The following is a 23,199-nucleotide window of genomic DNA, read 5'->3' on the forward strand; positions in this document are numbered from 1 at the left end:
TGCATGATCTAATTTGATAATACATGTAAAGTGAATAGTTCTGTGTTGAGCACACTGTATTTAATAAATGGAAACTATTATTTTCTAAGTATCTGGCTCATCATAGACATTGAACAAAGATTAGTTAATTGTCTTTCTTTCTTACAGCCTGCACCCCCTGCAGTATTTTTTATTTAAATAACCCACACTCTGGACAAAGTAAAGCTATGACTCTGTTTGTTGAAGAAAAGGCTTAAAAAGCATTATCCAATGAATAGTCAACATAAGCTAGTTTAGAACCATTATTAATGTATCTTTTGTCCCCCACTTCCCCATACACACAGAGATATACTGCATTATAACAAGGTTTGGCTTTCTCTTGGGAAATTATAATTTTCTTCTTCTCTTTGGTTATATGATCTTTGCCAATTAATTCTCCATAGGATCAAAGTGTTTAGGGGTTTGATTTCCTCTCCTGTTGTTTAGGTTCTCTGAAAAGCATTTCCAGCTTTTGTGTGTCCTGATCACTTTTTCTTTTGCATTTATTGAATAAATATTTATTTAGGGACAACTGAGTGCCCGGCAATGGGGACACAGATAAGAATTCATAGAAGCCTCTGTCCTTAAGGTCTATTGGGGAAAGCAGGATACATAAACCGGTGAGGATAATGAAGTGTTCATAGAGAGAGTCTCCTTAGAATATAGTGGAGGCACAAAGGCGTGGGTGACTAATGCACATGGAGGGGGAAGGAGGGTTTCAGAGATGTGTGGCTGCTCTCCACCCAACAAGGAGAGAATGGGTGTGTGAGTCAAGGTGTGGAGGATGAACCTGCCTCAGGCTCCGCACTCTGGGAGCCTGGTGTGGCTGTGTGGTCATGAGAAACACAAAAGTCATGAGAAACAAAGCCAGAGACATGAGCAGCAGCTGAGTTGTGGATGGCTTTGTGTGCCCTGCTAGGGACTGTGAACTTTCTCCAACAGTAACAATGACAGGAGCTGCACCTAACATTTATTTATTTATTTTTTTATGTTTTTATTCATTTCAGAGAGAGGAAGGGAGAGGGAGAGAAAGATAGAAATATCAACGATGAGAGAGAATCATCCATTGGCTGCCTCCTGCATGCCCCCTACTGGGGATTAAGCCCATAACCTCAGGCATGTGCCCTGATCAGAATCGAACTGTGACCTGGTTTATGGGCCGATGCTCAACTACTGCGCCACACTGGCTGGGCAACACCTAATATTTATTGACTGCTTCCTCTGTGCCAGGTTCACTTCTTCATGCTGAATTACATTAATTCCTTTGATTGCACAACCACCTTTGGAACTGGTACTATTATTACCCCTGTTTACAAATAAACGAACTAAGGCACCGGGATAATAGGGGACTTGCCCAAAGGCCCAAAGGCAGAGGCAGGACACAGACTGAGGCAGCTTGGCTCAATAGCTCACCCTCATCACCAGGGCACCGTACTTCCTTTCACCAGGGCACCGTACCTCCTTTCAAATGGCTTTGTATAGGCATCAGGGAGCAGCGGAGCAGATCTAAGTGTGGAAATGACACGGTCAGCTTCACTCTTTGGGAAGGTTGCTGTGGAGTCCCATTGTCTCTTGTACAGGAGTTGGTTTCTAAAAGCATCTACGGCTGCCAGGCCTGTGTGGCTCAATGGTTGAGTGGTGACCTATGGACCAAGAAGTCACAGTTCGATTCCCAGACAGGGCATCTACCCTGTTTGTGGGCTCGATCACCAATGAGGCAGCAGGCAGCCGATCAATGATTCTCTGTCATCATTGATGTTTCGATCTCTCTCTCCCTCTACCTTCCTCTCTGAAATCAATAAAGAGATATTAAAAAAATAAAATAAAAGCATTTAAGGCCAAAAGTGCAGTTACATTTCTTCTAGAAGTGAGGAGTGCCTGAGTGATGTTTGCTATGTTGGCGGTGGCATTTCATGTCTCAGTCAGCGCAACACAGCGGCTTTCCCCCAGCCCTGGAACAGAGGGCAGTGTCTGGTAGACATGTAAGAGATGAATAGTCGGCTTGTCTCGGTGGGCCCTGGTGTTTGAAAAGCACAAAAGCATGTCACAGTCCTGTGGAAACTGAGCCCCTCAGTGGTGAAGCAGACTCAGCTGCCCCTCTCACTTTCTTCAGGGCCCACACTCACTCATGGGCTGCAGAGCCCAAGTGTTGCTTAGATGCGATTTCCCCGTCCCTGTTTCTCTCCCAGGAGGAGGGGCACGGTTAGGCCTATGCCTGATGACAGCAGAGTGGAGGGAGGTCTGCATATGAGTGGGGAAGTCAGAAGAAGGCAGAGCGAGCAGGCAGCACAGGGCAGCTGCAGCCCAGGTGTGTGAGGCTGGCCCCCATGAAGGTCAGGGCAAGTGCATAGGAGAGTATGGATATGAGAGATGTAAAGAGGTTAAATATTCTGGACCCAGTGACCAATTGGATTTGTTCCCTTCAAGCTTTTTCTGATCTGAAAACATAGTTCATCATTGCATCTTTGTTTTCAGTCTGGTAAAATCCCTTCTAATTTCCAACTACATCAGCTTTCGTAACGCATGTTCCTGGTTTATGGCTACTGAAATAGGCTTATGAGTTTTCTGCAAGCATTAGGAACTTTGACCAATCTGTCTATTCTGTCACAATGGTGAAATATTTCTGCTTTGTTGTTGTTGTTGTTACACGCAGATATTATATTAGGTCAGATCTCTTGGTAATACTTGAAAAAAACCACCACGATGTTTTTCTCTTACAGATCTTATGCTAAGTTCATGGATTCTTCAAAAAACCAAAATGATTTTGTAGCTACTTTTAAGAAAACTTGAATATGATTACACGGATAAAAACCAAACAAACCCACCCAGGGTACAGGAAAAAGAGACAGGGAGAAGCATATCAAAATGCTGACAGTGATTGTGTTCCTTTTGGTAATTTATTTTCCCCTGTGCTATGTTTTCTACATTAAAAAAAAAATGTGTCAGTGGTACATGCAAAATGTTAAAAATGTACTTAAAAATGAAAAAAACTTAAAAAAATAAGCTCCTTGTAATCCCATAATCCTAATACAACACATGTTCTTATGTTTGAAGTGCCCATGCATGCTTATTTTTCATAGCCGCAGTCCTGACAAATGCAGCTTTGTGTATTCCTTTTATTTTATAGCCCATTGTCAACATTATTTCATATTTCTACATAGTTTTCATAATTGGCATTTCTAACGGCTGCCCTGCATTCCAGGGTGTTGATGTTCTACGCTGAACTATCCCTTGTTGGACATTTGGATTGTTTCCAATTCTCTTAGATAAGACGTAGTGAGCATTTTTGTTCACTTAGCATTTTGAGTTGGTTCAGTTCTTTCCCTAAAGTGATTTCCCAGCAGTGAGCTTAGTGCATGACAGCTTTGAACTCTGTCATGGCTTTGACTCGTACCAAGTAAGATCATGATTTCTGGAAGGGCCAGTTGAATGTGGATGGTCACTGGTATTTTAACAAAGTGTATTATTTCTAAATTTCATATTTATTGAAGAAAATTTAGAAAAGACATAAACCTATAAAGAAGGACATAAACTATAATCCTGCCACCCAGTGGTAAGCATTTAAAAAATGTATTTCCTGCCCGGCTGGTGTGAATCAGTGGTTGAGGTCCCCAGTTCGATTCCCAGTCAGGGCACATGCCCAAGTTGCAGGCTCGATCCCCTACAACTCCAGGAAGGGGTGTGCAGGAGGCAGCCATTTGATGTTTCTCTCTCATTTGATGTTTCCATCTCTCTCCCTTTCTTCCTCCCTCCCTCTCTCTTTCTCCCCCCCCCCCCCCCCACAAAAGGAAAATCAATAAAAAATGTATTTCCTTTCAAGTATATATTTCATCATGTTACATCATGTGGCTCTATGAAAGTATGATCTCTTCTCTATTGTTGGATGGCGGTTTACTCCTTCCTCCATTTGCGGAGTTTATTTTAAGTCATACTGGAATGAACTTTCTTGTGAAGAAATCTTTGTGCACATCTTGGAATCATTCCTTAGGAAAAGTCCCCCAAGCAGAATTGCTAGGTCAAAGAGTATGCACATTGTTAAGGCTTTTGATGAAAATTGAAAACTTGCTATTGAGGAAAGTTGTGCCATGTTATACTTCACCTGGTTAGAAGTGTACAGGAGACAGGCTGGGTGACAGCTGACCAGGGCCTGAGCCAGGTGGGTGTGGTAGAGACAAGCTGGAACAGAGAGGGAATTCAAGCAACATTTCTGAAAGAAAATCTGTGGACCTTTGTGACAGATGGCTTTTGGCATGCTGTGTGTGTATGTATGTGTGTGTATTGGGGGACCATGTTGAGAAAGAATATCTACCTTGTCTTCCACATCGGTATTCGCCAAGATGCAGATACGATAATTAGCAAAGCACTTGCAAACCTGAGGTGCTGTTTAGACATAAAAGCTTATGGATAGTAACAGTAACTAAGAAACCCCTCCCAACAGGGCTGTCTCAAGGATGAAATGGGCTGGTGTGTGTAGATCTCCTAGGCTCCAGATAGTTTTCTCCGAGAAGCTTCACAGACTCGCGAATTCCTGTAGTTTATCCTCATCTATGTGATTCCCAGAGCACTGGGACACCTTCTTCCCTTTTACTTTGTCCTGCTTCCAGTGCCGAGGGAATTGCTTCCAGTGCAGAGGGAATCTGCGTAAACAGCTGATAAGAGTTCAGCTGGCCTGACCTGTTTGGCTCAGTGGATAGAGCATCAGCCTGCGGACTGGGGGGGTCCCAGGTTCGATTCCGGTCAAGGGCATGTACCTGGGTTGTGGGCACATCCCCAGTGGGGGGAGTGCAGGAGGCAGCTGATCGATGTTTCTCTCTCATCGATGTTTCTGGCTCTCTGTCCCTCTCCCTTCTTCTCTGTAAAAAAATCAATAAAATATATTAAAAAAAAAAAAAAAGAGTTCAGCTGGAGTGAGAGTCTCCTGGGAGGGAAGGAGACACCTCTGTCCTTGGTGGGCCTTAGGTCCCACTGTGGGCTGCAGCCCTGACCTCTGGCCACTTGGCCAGGCTGCATTGTGTGCACAGCCTCAGGGAGGAGACTGAAGATGCTGATAAGGAGGCCCTTCCGGTGCAGCCAGACAGGAGCAGGAAGGCTTCTGCAGAGGAGAGATTAGACACAGTCCCTGATTTAGAGAGCAACAAGGAGAGCCAGGGAACACCCTCCCTCAACCCCTCCTTCAACCCCCCCCTCCCCCCCCAACCCAGCTCTTTATGGGTGGTATTGTTTATTGTTGGAGGAGGATGACAGAGGGAGCCTTGCCTGCTTGTGCAGACGGAAACAGCAAGTTGGGTCTGGAAGGGCCTTTTTTTAGATCAGTTCAATAAACATGATTTGCAGATAGAATCTCTCCATCTTGGAAAGGAATTAATGAGTAGGAAGGGTATCTTTCTTTTCCCTCAGGAAGCAAGGTGCTAGTATTTCCAGGAGCATCCAAGACTCTTTGTCAAGCACCTGCGCCCCGGTGCTTCGTATCCTAACAAATGAGCTCTGCCTGGGGAGTTAACGCAGGGGGAGTCCAGTGCAGCGGCCCTCACTTCTCCTTCCACCTCCCTGTAGGAGACCCAACCTATGCTCCGGGCAGTGACACCTGCTCACTCTGGAAGGTGACAGAGCATTGTTACTTCAACAACCGGATTCAGACATTTGCTTTGGTTAATGCTGATGAAATGCTGTTTCAAAGCTTTAATTTTCAGTTTTCTTATGTGTCTGGTATCCCAAATGTATTGTGTATTTCCAGGAAATAGGAAAATATAAAAGACAATATAGACAAAGACTATAAATAGTAAGATATTTTATGGTTTTGCTTTTTATGTAGAGTACTGTGAAGGTCTCAGGCCTACTTTGTTTTTAGTTTTATATGTCTTTAAAAATATTCCCAAGGGCTGTTTTTGAACTCCCTCTCATCGATGGCTTCATGCCAGCCTCCATGGAGGTTATGCCCTTGGCCTTGCTCAGTAGGGAGTTATCTTTGCAGACCTTATTCATCCTAGTAGCAGCTCTGATTTGGTGTCAGACCACCAGGAATGCTCTTCTGGCTGTTGCTGGCATGCTGCATGGCCGGAGGCAACTCACTCTTTTGAGTGCTTCAGGAAGATTCTGTGTCAGAGTACAGTGAGAGTAATTTCAGAGCGGGACTGCTCGATACAAATGTGCCAGAGTTTTAATTTTATCAGTGACACAGATACACTATTGTTCTACCCATCAGTTTTGGCTGTCATACACTGGATACTTGGTTTTGAGGGAAATCGGTCTGAAGGAATGAATCTACCGTGCAGGGACTTGCTGTGCTGAGATATGTTTGTTTGTTTATTTTTTTAATCCTCACCCAAGGATATTTTTCCATTGACTTTTAGGGAGAGTGAAAGAGAGAGGGAAAGGTAGAGGGAAACATTGATGGGAGAGAAACACATCGATTGGTTGCCTCCTGCATGAGCCCTGACCACTTACTGCACATTGCAGATGTCCTTTGCAGGGGAGGAGCCTGCAACCAAGGTATGTGCCCTTGACCAGAATCAAACCCAAGACCCTTTGGCCCACAGGCCCTATCCACTGAGCCAAACTGGCTAGGGCCTGAGATATGGTTTAATAGAGAAGCAGTGGTACCCAGAGTCTAGGTAGGATAGTCCTTCTGTGCCATGTGAAAGGGTGCAGCAGAGCAGACAAAGAAAAGAACAGAGAAACAGAGCACCCAAAACAGATTTTTTTTTTTTTTAACAAAAGGACCTTTCTCCCTGTATTAAGCATTACTGTAGAATGAATAGAAGGGCAGAGTATAATTTGTTAGGATTTGGAGGTTATCTTTTTCCTAGAAAGAACTAGATACCAAAGCCTCCCCAGAGGCAAACACTTGCTGGTTTTCTTTTGTATCCTTCCAGAGAGCCTCATGCTTCCACAGATAAATAATAATATGCCCCCTTTTCCTACTATACACACCACTTTCCACCTTCCTTCTTTCACTTACTGCACATTGCAGCTGTCCATAGCAGGCTGCGTGGTACGTTGATGTATAGTTTCCACAGACTGTACAACTATTTTTCTGCTGCTGGACTTTTAGGTTGTTTCACATTTGCTGTTGCAAACACTGTTGTAATGTAATGAATATTCTATTCCAAGTGTCTTGTACACATTCATCAGTATAAGTGTAGCATAGATTCCTAGAAGTGGAATTGCTGGTCAGAGGGTTTGTAATAGCCTTTCTGTTTTAAATCAGTATTGCCCTCCATAGAGGTGGCGTTGATTTACCTCCCACCAGCAGTGTACCAGTGCCCCATTGTTCCATATTCTCTCCAGTACAGAATGAACTTTGCCAATCTGCAATGAAAAATGGTTTCTGATTAAACATTCATTATAATTTTCATTATGAATTATAATTTATATTTAAAATTAAAACATAATTATAATTTACAATTATGAATGATAAATTTTATAGAGTTTGATATACTCTTAAGAGTGAAGCTGGTCCTAGCCGGTTTGGCTCAGTGGATAGAGCGTCGGCCTGCAGACTGAAGGGTCCCAGGTTCGAATCTGGTCAAGGGCATGTACCTTGGTTGCGGGCACATACCCAGTAGGGAGTGTGCAGGAGGCAGCTGATCGATGTTTCTCTCTCATCGATGTTTCTAACTCTCTATCCCTCTCCCTTCCTCTCTGTAAAAAAATCAATAAACTATATTTTAAAAAAAAGAGTGAAGCTGATCATTAAAAAAGTATGTAAGTGCCATTTTTATTTCCTGTCTTATAACCTATCTGCTCATGGTCTTTACCCATTTTTTTCTGTTGTGTTATTCAATTTTTCTTATTGATTTGTAGGAGGAACTCTTTATGCATTTAAGGAAGTTAGCCTTTAGTTGTATGTATTGCAATCAGTTCATTTTTGTTGTTATGCCATATAGAATTTTTAAAAGATTTAATTAGTCACTCGTCAATCTATTTTATGGCAGGGGTGGGGTACGTCTAGCCCATGGGCCTCATAAGTCCTACGAAATCATTTGGTCTGGCCCTGCCAAGGCGTTAGGGGTGAGTTAATTAAATGTTTGACCAAATATAGCAGGCTAATTTTTAAGTTGATGATTTTGTGTGGCCTGTGAATGATGTTATAAATATCCAAATGGCTCTTGGCAGAAAAAAGGTTCCCCACCCTTGTCTTATGGCCTTGATTTTGAGTAAGTTTTACAAGGTCAGCACCAATTTAAGCTTTGGTATATATCATGCTTTTTTCTAGTACTTTCATGCTTTTATTTTTTAAAATCCAAATCTTTAATTTATCTGCAATTTATTTTAGCATAAAGAGTGAGATAGAATTCCAATTTAACATTTACCCATAAAGATGTGGATTTTGATTTGTGCACTTTTACTAACTAGTTTTGTAATTTTGACCAAATTAACCTCTATGAAGCTCAATTTCCTTATCTGTATAAAGGGAATAAGAATAATAATAATCATCTAATGGCGCTGTTGAGAAGGTTAAGTAAGATTATATACGGAAGACATTCAGCATAGTTCCTGGAACATATTAAGTGTTCAAATCATGGTCCACATTCTCAGGAACCTGGGACTACATAGTGTGTTCCAGCAAGGGGAGAAGTTCCAGGTGGTTAGATGACAGAAGTTACCTCGAAACTCACTAGGGTGTGATTTAGGGTGAGTCACTTTGTCACCCAAACCTTCAGTTTCCTCACCTGCATATTGAATGACCAGAACCAGTCCATGAGATATTGGCAGGTCTGGATGAGATCCCATCTGTGAAAGCATTGTGTACCCTGTAAGGGACCATATGAAAAGGCTGGAGAATATGGCTCAGTGAATGAGGGGCAGGAATGGCACAGGGGCGGGGGCGGCATGTTTGATACCCCTAGCCAAGGAGTATAATTACCTTGCAATAATATGAAATTAACAGCCGGTGTAAAACAAGGAAGCTTGCAGCAGTTGATTATAGTAATGTTTAGTAATTGCCTTCTGGTAATTAAGCAATAATGAGCTTCCTGAGACAGAACCTTGTTAGAGCAAAAGATGGATCAAATGCTTTCAATTCAGTGTATACATCTTGAGCACAAGGTGGGATATACAGACACGAGTGTCTTGTTGAAGCATGCTTCTTGTCCTTAAGGACAGCTGGGACAGTAGACATGTAGAGCACTCCCTTCTTCGCTGGGCAGGTGCACGCGCCTAGATGTACTTGAAGGAAGGCCCACAGTGGCTGGGGTTGTCCAGGAGGGAGAGACTTCACCTTCAGAGCCCCGAATGCCAGACTGAGCCCAGTCCCTGAGTGTTGCCCAGCATCTAAAGAAACCCAGCTCAGAAATGCCTTCTTCAGTGTCACGTGCTGCCCCTTTTTATTCTCTCTATTTGGTTGTTTGGGTTCATCAGGCATATTCTGCTTCTTATGCTCTGCCCATCTCCCTCCGCAGCTTCTGGGTGGGCTTGGTGTTGTGTTTAGGGCCTCTGTTGCTACTGGACTTGCTGATTCAAATTTTCCCTGGGTGGGGTTGCCGGATAAAATATAGGATGCCCAGTTAAATTGGAATTTCAGACAAACAACCAATAATTTTTTTAGTGTAAGTATGTCCCACACAATATTTGGGTCACACTTCTATACTAAAAAATTATTCATATGTCCATGTCATATTTGGAATAAACATATTAAAATTTATTTGTTGCTATCTGAAATGCAAATTTAACTGGTGGCCTTTCTCTCCTTCTTTCCCTTCTTCCCTCCTTCCTTTCTTCCTTACTCCCTTCCTTCATCTAGCAACCCTACCTATATGGCCCCGATTTCAAATGCTGTAAAATAGACTTGATTACACTAATATATAATGGAGCCTTAGTAGCAAAGGACATTAAACGGTGTTATATGAGAAAATAATTCTGAGCTACAATCATGCTTGGTAAACCCTGGATTAAACAAGGTTGGCCAGTTTTTTTAATTGTGGGAATTTTTAGAAACTTTTAAATCTCCAGTGTTGGGTTGTAGTAGGTAGTATTTCTCAAAGGTATGTTACTATCCTTCCCCTCTCCATTTCTGAGTATTTAAGGTTATAGGAGCAAGTGCTGAATGGATGCTGACAGTCTATAATTGTAAACCATGAATTCTTATGTTGGGTTTTGGGAAAATACTTCTCTATAGAAAAAAACAACAACTTTGTATAATGTTATGATTCCATTTTTGTTTTTGTTTTTAAATATATTTTTATTGATTTCAGAGAGGAAGGGAGATGGAGAGAAAGATAGAAACATCAATGATGAGAGAGAATCATTGATTGGCTGCCTCCTGCACACCCCCTATTGGGGATCAAGCCTGCAACCCAGGTATGTGCCCCTGACTGGAATCAAACCCGGGACCCTTCAGCCTGCAGGCCAACGCTCTACCCACTGAGCAAAACCGGCTAGGGCTGATTCCATTTTTGTTTTAAAAGCCATACATTTATGAAATATAGATGTGAGTATATAGAAATAAATACACATAGATGTGAGTATATAGAAATAAAACTAGAAGGTTGTATATACCACAATGTTAACTGTCCTTATCCCCAGGAGGAGGTATGGGGAGGGAAAGATTATAAGTGATTTTCTTTCCTTTCTGTTTGGCTGTATGTCCTGTAATCTGTATATATGACTCTTGTCAGAGGGTTAAAAATGTGATTATTTCATTTTAAAAAGGATCACTATTTCACGTATTATTTTATTTGCCTCCCAGGCAATTCAGTGATCGAGGCTCTAATAGTATCCCCATTTTATGGAGGAGGAAACTTAACACAGCTCTGCAGCAGACTCGGGTCTCCTGATTTCACTGTCTTGCTGCCTGTGTGGTATGAGAGAATGGCTGTCCTGGGGAGGGTAGTGGCACCTGTCCACCCAACCCTTTCCTCCTGCTCCCCCCTCTCCAGTTTACAGAGTCTCAGTTGAGACTGGGAGAGGGAAAGGACCTGAGTGAGGCACATGGTTTTTGAACAAGGACACGTCCTCAAATTATCTTTTTCTTGGGCAGGGGCTGGGGATCAGAAGGCAGGACAGGGATTTTGCTTTTTATTCACCAGAAGCCTTGACTTTATCTGTTATATTAGACCAGAAGGACAAGGGGGAAGTGTTCTGATGCACAACGGTGAAAACAATTTTGTTTTGTTTTTAAAAGGTCACTTTGATAAATGATTTATGTTGCCAAAATCACATTGCCCAGAATTTTTTTCTTGTCTTTTTTTTTTAAATCTTTATTGTTGAAAGTATTTTCCTCCATTAGCCGCTCCCATTCTCCCCCCCACCCCCAAATTTTCTTCTTTTTAATCTTTGCAAAGTACAAGGTTCATGTATCTTTTTTAAACTCATTTTTTCTCTCCTTTGTCTAATTTTCCTGTTTTGAACCTTAGGCATATCTCCATTTATTTAGCGCTATTGTGGCGATCATGTCATTTGGGGTTTTGCTTGTTTATCTGAGTCGTGGTCCTGTCTCTATCCCCGGTGCCTGGTACTTGGTTACATGGATGAACGATGACGGAATTGTGGGCGTCCTGTGCGGGGAGAAGTCTGGGTCCAGCTCCTAAAAGAAACCTGAGCTCGGAGGGCACAGTGAGGTATAGTGCTTGTAGATCTGGAATCAGTGTGTGAACCTATCAGTGTGGGGTGCTGCTTCCAGAGCGGGGAGATCCTAGAGCACCGTAGTTCAAAGGGGCTGGGCTTCCATTCACCTGAGCCTCAGCCCTCATGACAGATAGAGTGCTATTAACCATGAGGCAAGGGACAGTGGCATCTACTTTGGAAGGAGTTGGGCTTTGGAGTTTGATGGGTCTAGGGTTGAATCTTGGTCCTAAGACTAACTAGCTGTATATCTTTAGCACAACCTCTCTGCCTCAGTTTCATCTTCTGAAAGCCAGGGATGATAATAGTCCCTCCCTTGTAGGATTGTTGTGAGGCTTAAATGAGTGAATACCTGTAGAACAGAACCTGGCACATCACAAACATTGAGTAAGTGTCAGCCATCATCATCATCATCATCATCATCACGATCATCATCATCAATAATAGAATATACAGTTTCTAGAGTAGCACCTGGCCAGTGGCATGTCTTGGCAGGTGCTTGCTTCCCAGACAAGGTGTGACTTTGCTGCCCGTTTAGGGATGGGTGTAACTGACTGCTTCTGAATGGGTTTCCCTTCCTGGGAAGCTGCCTCATCACCTGGTGATCGGTGATGCCTGAGCTGTTACATTATTTACCAAGCGGAAGAGCTTCCTCAGAGTGCAGTTTCCAGAGAATTGTGTGAGCTTTTCACTCAGCCTTGTGTTTTCTATTGGAAAGAAAACAGTAACCACAGCAGGTAACCTGGAGTTTACAGTCCAGCCTTAGCCTGCATTTTTAAAGAGTCCAAACACTTTCCTCCCAGATATTTATTTAAAAAAAAATTCAATAGAGCATTAAAATAATTTCTTATAGAAAGGAGAAGGGCCTTAATTTTTATTCTGTGGCTCACTCCAGGTGGTAACTACATGAGACTTGATGATGACCGTGGACTCGGACCAGGTAACATTTGCCTTCCTTTCCTGAAGGGGTATGATTTGGGCACTGTTAACCTTCTCTTAGGAGCCCTCTTCCTCAGGTTGTTATATTTGGATGCTGATCTCTGGATTCTCTGCTTGTTTCTTTGGCCTCTGCCAAAGATGGAGAAGTAAATGTGTGGCAAACAGTTCTAAGCTCAGAAAAAGAATGCAGCCCCATCCTGTGTTCCCTGTTTATAGGCTCATGAAGACAGGGAGCTATGGTCCGTGGGTGGTCCACAGAACCTCAAATCTTTCTGCTATCCTTGTGCTGTCTCTGCGTTTTCTTTTCTTTTCATTGTTAACAGCTTGTGTTTTAATGAACATACTCTGTCTGTGAGTTTTTGTTCAGAGTTTGACCTTGATTCTTATTTAGATTACCACAGTGCGGTGGAAAAGAGTTTTGGATTGGAAGCCAGAGAGAGAACGGAAATCACATGTTTCTTAAGTGCTTACCCTTCATCATTTAATGTGTCAGATCTTTCTTAAGCTCCTACTATGAGCCAGGTACTGTGAAAGGCACTACAGGGCAGTAGTTCAGGGAAATGAACCCAGGCTGTCTTAACAACTTAAGTGAGGTCTTAACAACTTTTTATTTACCTTCTCCTCTGCTTCAGTATCCCCATCTGTCAAGTTAGGCTGCTAATAGTGTCCAGCAGATAGGATCGTTTGGAGGATGAAATGAATTAATAATATGGAGTGAAATGACGATGATGGGGATGGGTTGGGATCAGGACTGAACAACTTCATTACTCTCATGTTGCTCACAGTCGTGTGTGTGTGTGTGTGTGTGTGTGTGTGTATGTGGCCGAGGTGCTGAGACATGCTGTTGGAGACAGATGTATATGATTAAATACAGTAAAGCATGATGAGTACTACCAAAGGAGAGGAGAAGGGTATTGTGGAAGCATATAGCAGGTGCCCAGCCCCCCTCATAGGTCAGAGAAGCACACTAGAGAGAACAATGTTTAATCTGAGATCTAAGGGAGGAATAAAAGTTACCTGGGCTGGGAGTGGTGAGGAAGGTTGCATTCTGTGTGGTGTTTAAGAAACTGAAGAAATCTTGTGAGCCCTAGCCGGTTTTGCTCAGTGGATAGAGTGTCAGCCTGTGAACTGAAAGGTCCCGGGTTCGATTCCGGTCAAGGGCACATGACTGGATTGTGGGTTTGATCCCTAGTGGGGACTTGCAGGAGGCAGCCGATCCATGATTCTCTTTCATCGTGGATGTTTCTATCTCTCTCTCCCTCTTCCTTCCTCTCTGAAATCAATTAAAAAAAAAATCTAGTGAGCCTACAGCATGGGCAGAGATGGTGCTGACAATAATGAAGGCAGAAACCAGACCATGGAAAGTGTGTGAGTCACAGTGAGGATTTGGGGTGACTAAGAGCCAGATACTGTCCTTGGGGCTTTTCATTAATTACTTCAAGCATCATAACTCTGTGGTCTAGGTGTTATTAACCCCATTTTGCTGGTGGTGAAGTTAAGACTCTAAAAAATTTTCACTTGCCTTCAAGGCACAGACTTAAAAGGCAGCACAGTCAGGGTGTGAACCTAGGTTTCTCTGGCTCCAATGCTAGAGTTCTTTTGATGACTTCAGGCTATCCTCTTAATTTCCTTTATCTTCTGTTTACTCACTTGTAAAGTAGGGAACATAAATACACACCACATAGACTTATGAGAACAAATGAAAATATACGTAAGGTGCCAAGTACCTTGCCTGGCATATAGCAAGTACAATGACTTCTTATGAACCCAGGTTCTTGACAGAGTAATGTTTTCCTTTCATGGTCCCCTGAACTGAGACAGAATCCCAAATGAGCTGCCAGCTGCATTTGGCCTGGTTGTCAAGTCATCTTTCCAAGAACCAGTTGAAATTAAGATCCATAGAGAACACACCGTTGCACACAGGGAACTTATTCCTCTTGCTATCTGACAGGTGACAGTACAGTGGGCTCTGCTTCTGTCCCGCAGCCCTGAGTCATTTGTTCCCCAGCTGGCTGAGGCTTCTCTAGCTCTCCAAGCATCCTTCCCCTCATGGCTTGCTGTCACCCTTTCCCTCCTCCTCCAGAGTCCACCAGGCTTGTTCTGCCTGCACCTTATGAAACGAGCTCTGTTACTGATTGGAATTGAATTGAACTTTGTTGTTGTTGTTTAGCTTTTGTCATGTTGGTCTCGAGGGCAGAGATCTCTGTTTGGTGATTAGCACAGTACTATCGTAGGTACTCAACAGACTACAATTATTTTCACTAGGATGGGGAATTATCGATTCTAAGTCTCTATTATATAGTGGGTTTTTTTTTTAACCTTCACAACAGTCCTCTGAAGTAGAGCTATAGTATTCTTATTAGCACAGTTGGAGAAACTAAGGCTATAACTTAAGCAATATGACCATTAATGAATTATTTCATTCTAGAGGCGTCATTTACTAGGTGTAACTCTGTCCCATGATCTAGGAAAATAGAGCTGAAAGATGTAAGCCCTTTCCTCAAGGATAGGATAGACATTTGAACAAATAACTGTATATAGTAAGTGAAGTTTAGGACAGAGGAATGAAGAAGGTGTTTAACTTATATTTGGGGAAGATCAGTGAGAAATTCAGAGAGAAAGAGATGGGCTCTCCTTTGCCTTGCTGCCTTGCACCCCAGCTTCTCTGCACATAGACCTGTAATCTCCTTTCCATGTGAAAACACATCTTATCACACGAGCGACCTGCGACCTGACTACTTGGAAGTGTAAAGGTTACCAGGCGAAAGAACATGTGTGTCATTTACTCTCTGTGGTCTGAGGTGGCTGGGGAGGAATAAAGTCCATCTGTGACCAAACACCTGTGTTCCTCTCTCGCCGGCAGAGTCACCAGAGGGGAGCATTAAATTGCTCTTCAAATGAGTCAGACCCGCTTTTCCCGAGGAGACAGGGCCGGCGCAGCTTCAGCTCTGTGGGCAAGTCTGACCAGGCCCCATCTCACTCTTGCCTGTGTTTGTTTGCCTTGCAGCTGTGTAAATGAGTATGGAAGATTATGATTTCCTGTTTAAAATTGTTTTAATTGGCAATGCTGGTGTGGGGAAGACGTGCCTAGTCCGACGATTCACTCAGGTAAGAGAACTCGGAAGTCCAAGATTGGCTTTCTCGGTGTGGCCTGTGGGGTTAGGAGAAATAACAGGATAGGTGACTGGCCCCACGCCAGGTTCTTGGCTGCCAGTTATTAATGCTCCGTTTGAAAGAGCACCAGCTTTGTAGCCTAGGCTAGAGCTTTTTTTTTTAAAATATATTTTATTGATTTTTTACAGAGAGGAAGGGAGAGGGATAGAGAGTTAGAAACATCGATGAGAGAGAAACATCAACTAGCTGCCTCCTGCACACCCCCTACTGGGGATGTGCCCGCAACCAAGGTACATGCCCTTGACCGGAATCCAACCTGGGACCTTTCAGTCTGCAGGCCAATGCTCTATCCACTGAGCCAAACCGGTTAGGGCTAGGCTAAAGCTTTTAAACCACCTCAAGGAAGCATGGCTCTCTGGGTCACCACCACCCTCCCATGGTCTTGTTGCTTCTTTTAATGAAAAGGGGCAAGTAGTTTTGTTTTCAGTGTGTGGCATCAGAAATATATGATTAGGCCCTGGCCGGGTGGCTTAGTTGGTTGGAACATCATCCCGTACACCAAAAGATTTTGGATGTGATTCTTGGTCAGGGCACATAGCTAAGTTTCGAGTTCGATCTTCAGTCAGAGTGCATATGGGAGGCAACTGATCAATGTTTCTCTTTCACATTGAGTCTCTCTCTCTCTCTTCCCCTCCCTCCCTCCCTTTCTTCCTTTCTCTCAAAGCAATAAACATATCCCCAGATGAGGATTTAAAAAACAAATTATTAGATTAATAGATAGATTATTAATTAATAATAATCCAAAGGAGGAAACAAATGAATCTGGATATCAAATTAAACCTAAATATTAATTTAAAAAAAATCTTTATTCCCTAACCGGTTTGGCTCAGCGGATAGAGCATCGGCCTGCGGACTCAAGGGTCCCAGGTTTGATTCCAGTCAGGGGCACGTACCTTGGTTGCGGGCACATCCCCAGTAGGGGGCGTGCAAGAGGCAGCTGATCGATGTTTCTCTCTCATCGATGTTTCTAACTCTCTACCCCCTCTTCCCTCCTCTCTGTAAAAAATCAATAAAATATATTAAAAAAAATATTTATTGAGAGGATTACAGATGTCCCCTCCCCGCCCCCCCCCCCCCAAATTGCCTCCCTCCATCCAGTTCTCACCCTATCCTAGGCCTTCACCACCCTATAGTCTGTGCCCATAGGTAATGCATATATGCATATAAGATCTTTGGTTAATGTCTTCCCACCCCTTCTCCCCCCTTCCTTCCGTCAGTCTGTCCCATGTTTCCATGCCTCTGATTCTATGTTATTCAGTTTATTTTGTTCATTAGATTCCTTGTTTGTTTATTTTAATTTTTATATTCAATTGTTGAAACTCAAATACAAATTAAACCAATTAGATTGCATTCTCAAGTCCCCCAGAAAATGGAGGGAATTGTTTTGGTTCAGAACCAAATATGCTGATTTTTCTAGATCTGTTAAATGGGAATGAATTGAGAACAGTGAAGGACTACTTGAATTAAATAAAATGTCCGCTCTGGGTTGAGTCCTTATCTTATGATCTAAGTACAAATTCCCTTTGGGGCTGCCATTTTGAGAATTATTGCCAGAGATTATATACTTGGTTTTATACAGAAATTGTGGGAAATTGTTCTGAGGTTGACCTTCTTTTGTGTTTTTCCGGAAAAGATATGAATGGCATCCTTTTTGGGATTATCATGCATGCATCTTGCAGTTTTCACAAAGTGCTAGTTGGGCAAGTTGAGACTAGCTCTTTTATCTGAGGCATAGAGCAAGTTGGTGCCATGGAAAGGACATTGGCTTGAGAGTCAGGACGCAGGTCCTTATGCCAGCTCTGCCCTTGGCTCATCTATGAGCCCGGGTAGGTTACTCCCCACCTGCCTTCCTGATGGACATGAGGGGCCTGGTGATCTTCAAGGCCCCTCACAGCAATAACAGTCTGTGGTTCTGGGAAAACCTGGAGAGGCAGATTGGATAAGACAAACAGCATTGGGACAGAGAGTCACCTTTGGAAATGTCAGGGTTTTCCCCATGACAGTGAACACAATAGGTCTTGTGCTTTTTGCTAAATCTCAGCCTTATGAAGTCAAAAGTAACAAGCTTCCCCTCAGTCAAAACCACTGTGGCGTCATATTGGAAACTCCAACTGGTTTTACTTCCTCCCAACATTAGCAGTTTTTCCTGCTTTTGGCAGGAGGACAAGACTGCAGAAATGTAGAGAAGTTTTCAGTCATTCCTTTGACCATCTCTTATTGCCAAAAGGTCCCTTAAAGAGCCCACTCCTCTCATTTTATGGGTGAAAACCTCAGGTCTAGAGGGATGAAATGACTTCTTAGTATCACATATCAATGTTAGTGGCAAAGCTAGTATTAGACCCAGGTCTCCTGGTTCTCAGCCTGATCATTTTTATCTTCTGTATGTTCTAACCTCTGAAACCATAGGCATCTTGCATTTCTTTTTAAAAGCATAAACTTTGTCATTAGAGGTAAAAAACAAACAAACAAACACATGCATTTTTTAACAGATTTTTACCAGTAGGTGATGTGCTTACTTTTTACCCCTCCTGGCCCCTTAGGTCCCCCTTAAGGTTCACATTTCATAGACAGGATTATGTGTGGTTTTGTTATTTAGTAGACAGTTAAAATGAATTGGATTCAGCTGTTTCTGAGGCAGGAGGAGTTGGGGAGCGAAGTGAGGGGAGGAGACATTGCAAAGGATTTGTTATATTTTGTGGCATTTGTTAGACTGCAAAACAGCTGGAGCTGTAAACTTGAAGCTTGGCAGCCTCATGTTTGAGCCAAACCAAAATAGAAGAAAATTGATTCAATATTTGTAAGTAAAGTTATGAATGTTTATGTTTGCATCTTTTGCAGACATGCAATGGAACATTTTCTGTTGTTTTGAAGCTCAGTCTTTTAAGATTAAACATTAATTAAAGATTTCTCTTGTTAAGGAATGGATTTAATTAAAGATGGCCCAATCTTAGCTGCCAGAGCCAATAAAATCCATTTTACTGTAATTTCTGGAAATTCTGGAATGTAAGTGACGAGGGAAGAGAAACTAGGTGAAGTGTTCTTTCTTGATAGAACTTCCTCCCTAAGCTTACAGGAATATTATGTAACAGTCAATTACGTTACACACGTGATTTTGACAGAATCTACTGTAGCTTCCAGTTTGCGATAAACCTTTTTTTTTTGGTTTGTTTTGAAATGCTTACATCAGCCTCAAACTCACTGGATTTGAGGCCCAGATTAGGTAACTAGTTTGCCTGAAGTCAACAGAGATCCTAGGCTGTTACCTCCGTGGGTTTAGTGCTACTTCTACTGGTCTTTCTCCCTGAATGACTGGTTTCTTCAGTTATCTTCCCAGTATCATTGGCCCTGATCTCATGCAATAATATGGTTATCACCCTGAGGGCAGGGGGAAATCCAAAAGCTTCATTGTCTTGTTCATTTTTCTCATACTGTGTTCCTCTTGTTTCTCTGTTGACCACTCCCATGAATGTCCATGCCCTAGATTGAGAACTAGTTTGAATCTTCCTTGATTTTACCTCTTTTAGAGAACCCACCCATTTTGCCTTCCCCCTAACAATCCTGATCTCATCCCAGTGGCTCAATGCAACTCAATCTTAGCCTTATGTCTGATATTTTTGTTTCATTTTTTGAAACCAGATCCCCCACCTCTGCCCTTTCCAGATTCTCTCCCTTCATCCTCTGTCTTCTTCTCCCTTATTTATCCCCCTTTCCATTTCTTTCTTTTTCTTTCAGAATTTCTCTCTCCCTTTTCCTCCCTCTTTTCTCTTTCCTTCCAAACACACATACATGCAAAGTTAAATGAAACAGGGCTCCCGGGACACTAACTAGGGTTCTTTTTTCTGTTGGTTAACTCACCCAAAGGAAGGGACTGGTGGTGGGGGAAGTGGGAAAATTTTATGTAATTGTAAGATTTGCTTAATTATTATTTCCCATTATTTCTTCTTTAGGGTCTTTTCCCCCCAGGTCAAGGAGCCACAATTGGAGTTGATTTTATGATTAAGACCGTGGAGATTAATGGTGAAAAAGTAAAGGTAAGATGCTAAGTGTTCAATAAGGCTTTCATTGTGCTATGTGAGAGGAAATGGTGTTTTCATAACATTTGTCGTGTCTCCTAATTGAAACCCTCACTGAAAATAATATACTCAGTCACGGCAGCTTATTTCCCAACAGAGCTCATTCCCTTTATGGGAGCAGGAAGGGGCTGTAGATGATGCATTTACAGATAGGAAGACAGAGAAAGAAGGCTAAGGCAAGTTTATAATGTCTTCATCACATCAGAGGTGATGCTAAAAAACAAGGCAGACATTTCTTGTTGGGATCTCTCTCCTGAGATGGGCCAGGAGGCGGTGCTACCTCTTCTGAACAGCAGCCCATGAAGAGCCAGTGGATGCCTACACTGGTTATGTATGGGTCATTCAGTCGCATGGATCATTTCCTGTCTCCCATCATCCCCCTGTTCCTAGCAAGGGAGAGATACTATGAGGGGTTCAGGAGGGATGCATGACCTCTCCCTTCCCCTTTGTGGCCTCTGGATAGTTCGGTACCTGTGAGAACTATGGTGTCAACAACAGGAGAAGGGAGATGGTGCCTATCAAGTGCCCAGTATGTGTCAGTCACTTTGCTAGGTGATTCTGCGTGTGTCATCCTATTTGACTTAATCCTTACTATAACTGTTGTGAGGCAAATATAGTAAATTATCTTCATTTTTTAGGTTTCAGAGAGGCTGAGTGACTTATTTATCTGTGGCTTCACAGTTAGGAAGGGAGGTAGGAGATAGGCAGGATCTGAATCACCCCACTGCCTCCCCGGGGTCTCCACTGCCATGAAAGAAGAAGGGAAGGAAGGCAGAATAAGCTTGTCACCTTGGAGCAAGGAAAGAAAGAAGGTGATGGAAAGATTGAAATGAGATGAATCACACGGAAGGAGGGTAGAGAGACTTGCTCCTGAGAGTTAGTGAAATTCCACTGTCAGGTCTTTCAGAGCTGAGGCCCATGGAAAGATTCCACAGCCCTGGCAGCAGCTGCACAGTGAAACCGTGGCATCAGCCCAGCTAGATCCCAACCCAAGCACTCCAAGTTTGAGTCCCTGTCATTTGCATCTCTCGTGTGCACCTGCATTCCTGCCCTCAAATGGTTGGGGAAAGGCAGAGAGGCTCCAGGGTGCCTCTGTAGCATTCCAGAGACACACAGAGGAGTGTGAGGATGAGGCTCCTGAGTGAGGGACAGAAGCTCTCCAGTGTCTCAGCCAGCAGTGACTCCCCCAAGTGTCTCCTCACTGCAGACATTTACACCAAATACATTAGCGATGGAGAGCTGGGGCTCTGGGAAACAGAAACGGCACGAAATCCACGAGTGGCAGGGCAGGACGAGAACCGAGGTTTCTCTCCTGACTTCTCATCACCCCCCAAGATCCTCCATAAGTCTCATTCTTTCTGAAATGGCTCCCAGGATTGAAGACAGAAAATAAAAAAGTTTTAGAAAGAGTCTTACAGCTATTAAGTTAAGTGCCAAGCCAATAAAGGCAAAACTGAGCAAGAGGCCCTTTTCTTAAGGTGCTCTGCATTAATGAAGGTGACCTTGCACAGAAAATATAACTAAAGCATACAGAATTTTCTCCTATCCATTGATCTTTTTTAGTCTATCATAAATAAACTAGAGGCCCAGTGCACAAAATTTGTGCAACGGGGGGGGGGTGTGTGTGTGTGAGTCCCTCAGCTCGGCCTACACTCTCTCACAGTCCAGGAGTCCTCAGGGGATGTCCTACTGACGGCTTAAGCCAGTCTGGCCTCCCTCTGCCGGAGGCAACCTGGCAGGCCCATCAGAATCAGGGGATGGCACCGCCCCCATCACCCCGCTGAGGCCTCCGCCTGGCCTTTCTCTGTGGGATCAGCCCGGGGCTGGCCCCATCACCCCACTGCAGCTGTACTGGTGGCCTCCCTCTGTGGGAGGTGACTGGGCAGGCCCCCCAATCGCCCATTCACCACGGATGGTTGCCAGCCCCCCCCGCCCCCGCTTCCTCCCCCTGCATCACTGTTCTCTCCCTCTGCCTGCTGGCAAGTGCCTTGGCTGGCCTGGTGCAGCCTGCTCGCTGGCCCTGCCTCCCACTGCCTGGTCATTCTGCCGTTTGGTCAATTTGCATATTACGCTTTTATTATGTAGGATGCATAATAAGTAAAACTCTAAGCTAGCCTACCACATTTTAACTTTAGGAGATTAATTATAGTAGTAGACTTTTTTCTCTCTAATCAGGTGTATTTTGCATAGAAAGGAAAGTCTTGAAAGCATGCACATATATTTGCTTATTCGACCACCCATCTATCCATTTATTTATCTGTCCTCTATTATAGTAGATGCTTTGTTCCAAGCACTATGTTAGGTAAAGCACCTTGCTCCCTAGTAACTTCCTATCACCTAGGTCAAACATTTTATCTATGAAAACATCTTTAATATCCTACACAAAATTAATCCTTCTTTTGTGATTCCACAATCCTTTGTCACTAGCCATTACTCAAATGTGTCCACCGTGTACCACGTACTGTTAGGAAGGCACTGGGGTATAAAGTAAGAGACAGTCTTGCTCTTAAAGAACTCAGTCTAGTAAGGAGACACACTAGTAAACCAATGATTGCAGTAGGTTATTGTGACAGTGAGGCAACAGAGGTGTGAGTAGCCTGGCCCCATGCCGGAGGTGAGAGTGGTCAGCCCTTGGCTGTGGCAATGAGAACAGACTGGCATGAGACTAACGCTAGGAGGCACTTTCTCCTGCTGGTGCCTCTTTAAAAGGACATCTCATATGTTATTATGGTTAGTTAATATTGTGTTTATCTTTCCTGCAGACTGTGAGCTCTTTGAGATCAGGGGTTGTGTTTTACTCATCTTTGTATCCTCCCAGTGCTTAGTACAGTGTCCTGCACATATTAATGAGCTATAAATGCTGAGAAGGAATGAATAAACTGCAGAGAGCATAGCAAAACTGAACTAAAAGATAAAGGCAATGGAATATGGATATCCTCAAGAATCAACTGTCAGGCTAGAAATGGGTAGCCTCCTATGAGAAAGCATCTTGGCAAGGCAATGCAATTACACTTTTAGGAAATATTTCAATGGCTTTAATCCTTGAGGCTGTTCTCAAGATGTGCCAGTCATGAGATCACACTGCTTTCTATTGACTGACAGTGTTAGATCCCATCACAAGAGTTTTTAGAGGCTCAATGAGTCACTAAAACAATAGTCTGTTGTTCTAAGATCCTGGCAGAGGGGAACCACGTCAGTACGTTTGGGGCAGGAGAGAAATAACCTTTGTCCCGGCAAAAGCCAGAACATCTGTATGGTCGCCTTCAGTGTACACACACTTCCATGTACACCGTCACAGAGCAGCTGCAACTCCAAATCAGAGAGCCTTTGTGTTGCTGTTTGGCGGTAGGGGCTACCGGCCACTCAGTTTCCTCTGCTAAACTGGTGTGAGCAGTGGGTGACCCTGCCTGCATCAGCCTCTCTGGATGCCGAT

At 43.3% G+C, this 23,199-nt stretch overlaps 1 protein-coding gene across 6 annotated transcripts in view; it reads left to right on the forward strand.

The window, feature by feature from the left end:
* The window catches only part of RAB30 (RAB30, member RAS oncogene family), a 77,736-nt gene that overhangs the window by 49,029 nt on the left and 5,508 nt on the right, over positions 1-23,199 (forward strand). For 4 of the 6 annotated variants that reach the window (XM_036324830.1, XM_036324831.1, XM_036324832.1 and 1 more), the window contains 2 exons: positions 15,527-15,627; positions 19,641-19,724. In XM_036324830.1, the coding sequence (XP_036180723.1) occupies positions 15,535-15,627; positions 19,641-19,724 (177 nt within the window). In that variant the 5' untranslated portion in view covers positions 15,527-15,534. Of the gene's footprint in view, positions 1-2,667; positions 2,911-15,526; positions 15,628-19,640; positions 19,725-23,199 lie in introns of those variants that run through there. The other 2 variants (XM_036324834.1, XM_036324835.1) reach the window with 2 other exon arrangements.

Source organism: Myotis myotis, unplaced genomic scaffold (assembly GCF_014108235.1).
Source record: "Myotis myotis isolate mMyoMyo1 unplaced genomic scaffold, mMyoMyo1.p scaffold_m19_p_10, whole genome shotgun sequence".
NCBI lineage: Eukaryota > Metazoa > Chordata > Mammalia > Chiroptera > Vespertilionidae > Myotis > Myotis myotis.